The sequence below is a fragment of the Takifugu flavidus genome, chromosome 20 (assembly GCF_003711565.1).
Source record: "Takifugu flavidus isolate HTHZ2018 chromosome 20, ASM371156v2, whole genome shotgun sequence".
NCBI lineage: Eukaryota > Metazoa > Chordata > Actinopteri > Tetraodontiformes > Tetraodontidae > Takifugu > Takifugu flavidus.
The window spans coordinates 5,492,536-5,498,257 of record NC_079539.1 but is presented as its reverse complement, the minus strand read 5'-3'; the positions used below and the strand labels follow the sequence as shown (position 1 = coordinate 5,498,257).

Sequence of the window (5,722 nt, the reverse complement as noted above, 5' to 3'; positions counted from 1 at the left end):
GCACTTGACTTGCGTATTTTCCTCCATTTGCATCTCCTGCTACACAACTGTTTTGACCAAATAAAAACATCCCTTTTCCTCTCATTAATCTTCCCCTATTTCTTTTAGCGGCTCGTTGAGATAAAACGTGATAAATTATTTTCCCCTCTGCTCATTGTAAACCTTTAAAAGATGAACGACATTGGCCGGTTTCTTCCCTGCTGGCGGACATGAGCGGACTCACAGTCACGTTTGGACGCATCTTTAGCAACATTCTGATCCCTTTTGATCCATTTTCTGACCCACTTGGGCCCAGCCTGCAGATGCGGTCCTCCTCCGGGGGAACAGCGCCCCCTGGCGCCCAGGCGCCTCACTGACGTGGGTGAGTGACACTCTGGGAGGGGAAGCAGAACAAACTGAGCTGCTGACGGATCCATCTTGCCTGAAATAAAGGCCAGGTTGAAGACTTACTTTAGTTTTGCTGCTGACAGACTGTATCCTCCGTGTTATCCACGCTGGGGAGCCCGAGGTGGGGCTTTGCTGCTGTTTGTAGGATGTCCCGACATGAGGGTGAGTTGATCTGCGGAGCTGCGGCTACAGTACCTGAGCGGTTAGCTCCCGCAGCTAGCTGCGCTATGTGTATTCCAAAGCAATTCAACTATTTGCGTTCTTTTTTTCCCCTGCGGTTTGCTTTCAGAGCTATTTACCCTAGGCCACACATAATTACCGTGAAGGCCATTGGTGTTATAACAACCGCGCGTCTTGTAATCGCAGGTAAATGATTATTAAGTTCTCCAAACCTGTTCGCAGTGATACTGCAACATTGCGGAGCTTGCAGTTAGCATTAGCACCCCCCTTCCTGTAGCTAGTGCTACCGAGCATGCCAGGGTAATCTAAGGTACGAATGAGGCGCTTTAGCTGCGGTTGTTCTGCACGGCGATGTGGGTAAACGAGTGATTGCCAGTCGGGGGCGGCTGCGGATACGAAGACGGTTGGATTTGCTCCGTTTTCGTCCATGGAAGCGCCTGTATGCTAACGTTAGCGCCACACTGTCCCGTCTTGTCAGAGGACTCAATATTGTTGGCGAGTGCACTGTCATCAAGAAGAAAGTCTGAGGCCTGGACCTGAAAGCACCCACTGAAGTGGCTGGACTGCTAGTCTTAAGTTCTGTTGTTGTTTTGTTTTTTGGTGGTTTTTGCCTGGCACGTATACTGGAATGCGGTTTTAGATCCATTGGGAGACCAAATCTCAGGTTAGTTGTGCAGGAGTTCCTGCTGATGACCCAGAAGTTGCTGTGGCCTCCTGTCATGCAAAAGGGCGACAATCATGCTGGATAGTTTCCACAGAATCTTGTTTAAACTAGGATAACAGGAGTGCCGCTTGGAATCTTGTTGGGGGGATATGGGCAGGATTTTCCAGGTCCTTAAATTTCCAGTATACAATGTAGGAAAAAAAAAGAAAGACTAGAGCATCTTGTACGTCGGACAGGTTTTAATGTTAATTAGAGATTTAAATCCACTTGGAGTATGCAGAGAAGTCAGACACCAAACCCAACATGCTGCCTCCAAACGCTCGGAGCTGAGCCATGAATGAGTGACCCAAGTGTGCGACCGTTGTCAGACGCTTCAGGCGTGTGCGTTTCTGCAGCACGCATTGTGCATCGGCGCCCGTCTAGAATGCACGCCCGCGTGAGCGGCATCGGGCCGGGGACCGAGCCACCCGCACCTGAATTTCCAGCTCCGTCTTTTTATTCCTTCTTTAACCTCCGGGCTGCTTCCTCTCTCTGCAGGTGTGAGCTGCGATGCGTGTTTGAAAGGCAACTTCAGAGGACGGCGGTTCAAGTGTCTAATCTGCTACGACTACGACCTCTGCGCCTCGTGCTACGAGAGCGGCGCCACCACCACGAGACACACCACAGAGCACCCCATGCAGTGTATATTAACCAGGGTAGACTACGGTAAGAGCGGTGTGGCCGCAGCGGTCGGGACGGGGGAGGAGCCCGCCGATAACGCCTTGTGTCCTTGCAGACCTGTATTATGGAGGGGACACGTTCTCAGTGGAGCAGCCTCAGTCCTTCACCTGTCCTTACTGTGGCAAGATGGGCTTCACGGAGACGTCCCTGCAGGACCACGTCACCTCGGAACACGCAGAAACGTCCACGGAGGTGGTGAGTGTCGTTCCCTCCCGGAGCGGGACCGGGCGAGCGAGCGCCCGCGCTGAGGCGGGACCTCAGGAGGGTGGGGAAGGGCCCGCTCACGTGGGCGCCACCTTCCCCAGATGTTGGACAGGAAGCTCAGCTCACGGGTCTCTCCACCTCTCCAGTTAGACCAGGTTGTGTTGTTCTCAGAGCTCTGTAAACCCCCCCCCCCAGGCCTGCTGCCATGTTCAAGCAGAGGCCGTGTGCAGGTCACACGTGCACTTTGGAATCCTCCGAACCTCTACATGTGTGAAAGAGGACACGTGAGTGGTCACATGCTGCGCGTAGCCATCGCGGCTGCTGCCAGGAAGTGACGCTAGCGTATTTTTAAGGTTTGTGTGTGTGGGGGGGGTGCGTCACCCATACATACCAGCCGCGCTCTTGTTGTGAGAGAGCGACTGTGACCTCGTGTCGTGGTCTCGGCCCGCCCTCCCGATGGCGGCCTGGGACGTCCGGACACCTGGGTGTTGTCACGCCTGGATAAGGAGAGAAGAAGCACAAGGGAGGCTCCGTTACCACGGAAACCCTTTCGTTGATGAGTCTGGCTGTTCAAAAAGTTGATTCTGCCACCACTTTTACGAGGGTCCCCTCACTCTGGCCCCGCCCACTGCGCCATCGCCGCCCGTATCCAAGGTAACCTGGTGGCGAGGGTTGAGTGGTTTAAAACCGGTGTGGGTAGTGGTTTTACTGGTGTGTGTAGGCAACAAAGTGTTTATAGTCTCAGCAGTTACGGTAGCGGTGCCGTCTCTACCCCCCCACGTGGTTCTCCTGTACTTCCTCCGTCTGTGCCACCCTGGGGGGGCGACGTGCGTCTCTACTAACGCTCTCTCTCCTCAGATCTGCCCCATATGCGCTGCCTTGCCCGGAGGCGACCCCAACCACGTCACCGACGACTTCACCGCTCACCTCACACTTGAACACAGGGCGCCGAGAGATTTGATATCCTTCCCCGCGCAGCGCGTGCGTCCGTGCACGTGCGTCCGTGCACACTGTCTATAGATGCTGTTTGAGGTCCTTAACGCGCCGCCATCACGACGAGTCCAGCAGCGTTCGGCACGTACGCAGGATGTTCCACCCCGGACGAGGACTGGGCGGGCCCCGGGCCCGACGGACTAATATGCACTTTACCAGCAGCTCCACGGGGGGGCTGTCGTCCTCCTCGTCGCAGAGCTCCACTTACACCCCCAGTAACAGAGAGGCCATGGACCCCATTGCTGGTGAGAGAGGTGTTTTTAAGCCCCGCCCACTCCGGCGGGCTTGACTTCGCCGTTTTCCTGGGTCTCACCTGCACCGTTTGTGCTGCCCTCTCCGCAGAGCTGCTGTCCCAGCTGTCGGGGGTGCGGCGTGCGGCGGGCGGGCAGATAAACTCCTCGGGGCCTTCGGCCCTGCAGCTCCAGCAGCTCCAGATGCAGCTGCAGCTGGAGCGGCAGCAGGCTCAGGCGGCGCGGCAGCAGGTGGAGAGCAGCCGCCACGCCACGCGGCGCGGCAACAACCCGGGCAACGCCGGCTCGGCCGCCCCCCCGCCCAACGCGGCCACCGCCAACAGCGCCGCCGCAGGAGAAAGCAACCAGTCATCCGTTTCCCACAACTCCCAGTTCCTTTTAGCGCGGTGAGTGTGGCCCAACTGGACCGAAGGCAGACGGCGGCGAAGTTTCACACCCCTCCCCTCCCTCCCCCCCCTTTTTTTTTTGTGACTCCTCCACAGGTTGAACGACCCTAAGATGTCGGAAGCGGAGCGTCAGTTCCTAGAAGGCGAGCGCGCCGACCGCAGCCTGTTCGTCCAGGAGCTGCTGCTGTCCACGCTCATGCACGAGGAGAGCTCCTCGTCCGACGAGGACGAACGGCGGGATTTCGCCGACTTCGGGGCCATGGGCTGCGTGGATATCATGCCTTTAGATGTGGCGCTGGAGAACCTCCAGCTGCGGGAGCGCAGCTCCACGGGGAAGGAGCCTCCGCCGCCGCCTCTTTGATGTCCAGGCGGCCAGCAGACTGTGTCCCCCCTGCTGCTACTGTCAGTGACGGGCAGCAGAGACAGCAGCAGGCCCCTCCCCCGGCCTCCCCCTCTCCTCTCATTCTTTCTGTTGTTCTTCTTTACTTTGGTGATTGTAATTTCAGTCCTGTCACCGTTTTTTTTTTTTTCATGACGCCGTAATCCCAAATAAACGAGCAGGATAACTGAGCAAACGGGGAAAGAGAAATTATAGATATATATAGAAGATATATATGAAGTCGATAATCAACCCACAGACCTGTTCTTTATCAGGAAAATGCTGAAAAGGCTCCATGTTGCAAAGCCAAGAGGGCGACGGCTCCTCTGACGAAGCTGCTGCGTGTTTCATGATCATTGGTTTAATAAAAAGTGCTTGGATGGGTTTCCATAACAACTGCATGCGGTGATTTTACAGCGTGCATGACTCTGAATGACCCTGTCGTTGATTATTGCTTTGTTTTTTTCTCACGTCCCAAAGCTTCCAGCTGTTTTTACAGTTCCCTCAAACCCGGGTGAGGATTGAAATTTGCCCACGAGGTCTCGTCTCGGCTCCAGAACGGCCTTTTTTTCCTTTTTTTGACACTTCACGTGAATATTAGGACCAGTTTAGCTCGTTTTAGCGCAGTCGATCATTGCTAGAGTGCAGATTCTTCACCACAGTAATCTCTATTGCTCTCCACATTAGTTCTAACCTTCACTCTGCTTGTGTACAGGTCCGACGTCAGAACACTTTTATGGTTTGGATGTTTCTCTTCTGGGTTTTGGGGACTTGAGACCTTCCATGATGCAGTTTTTGTAAGATTTTTTTTGTTGCTAACATTAGCACTTTCTATTTATTCATGTTTGTTTTTGGATTTATTTGAGCCTTGATGAGTCACAACACCTTCATGCCTATACTTTGACCCCTCTGTATAGTACCAATGAGATGTATATTAAATTTGTGCGTTTACTTTCATAATGGTTCTAAGAAATGGGCGGGCCATGTTTTTTTTCTCTTTTTTTAATGTAAGATTAGAATAAAATAAATATAAACGGCGCACAGCTTTTGATCAAACAAAAAGACCATCACACCGTGTGTTGTCGTGATTGCACCCACGATTTTCACCCGTTCAGTGGTGCAGAAGCAGTTCAGAGGGGTAGTTAGGGGCGGTATTATTATAGCCTTCAGAGGTCATAAGGTCACCCTGCATGTTCCTCACATGGATAAAGGAGACGTCCTCAATGGGCCGGACGATCCTGCTAATAGCACAAACCTGAAAAGGTGGGGTACTCGCACTTACGTTCATCCTATAAAAGTTTCTTTGATGTGTCAACTGGTGCAAGAGCAGTAAAGAAATGCTGGTCTGACCTTGTATCAGGCCCTTGACTTCAGCTGTCCTCGTCACTCTGCAGAAGTTATTGTTAGAAACAAGTGGTGCCTGTGGGATTCCTTTCACGACCCATGTGGGGTGAAGCAGATTTGATGTCTGTCCCTCCGACAGACACACACACTGCACAGAAAATACAAAACTTCTCATTTCTTCGTCTCACCTCATTTATCCTCAATCATAATGATG

The 5,722-nt window shown here is 53.3% G+C and overlaps 1 protein-coding gene across 1 annotated transcript; it reads left to right on the top strand.

Moving 5' to 3' along the window:
• The first annotated feature begins 355 nt into the window (after positions 1 to 355).
• kcmf1 (potassium channel modulatory factor 1) lies at positions 356 to 5,234 on the top strand. Its single transcript, XM_057018793.1, has 7 exons — positions 356 to 549; positions 1,769 to 1,936; positions 2,007 to 2,146; positions 3,014 to 3,115; positions 3,210 to 3,393; positions 3,491 to 3,785; positions 3,882 to 5,234. Exons 1-7 carry the CDS (start codon positions 534 to 536, stop codon positions 4,144 to 4,146), a joined length of 1,170 nt encoding a protein of 389 aa, XP_056874773.1. The 5' UTR covers positions 356 to 533; the 3' UTR covers positions 4,147 to 5,234.
• The last annotated feature ends 488 nt before the right edge of the window (positions 5,235 to 5,722 follow it).

Bases quoted from the DNA above. Each gene is read 5' to 3' on its own strand.
- kcmf1 (XM_057018793.1), top strand. The intron at 3,116-3,209 runs ATATCCTTCCCC...CGCCGCCATCAC, and splicing joins ACAGGGCGCCGAGAGATTTG to GACGAGTCCAGCAGCGTTCG. The intron at 3,394-3,490 runs GTGAGAGAGGTG...CCCTCTCCGCAG, and splicing joins GGCCATGGACCCCATTGCTG to AGCTGCTGTCCCAGCTGTCG.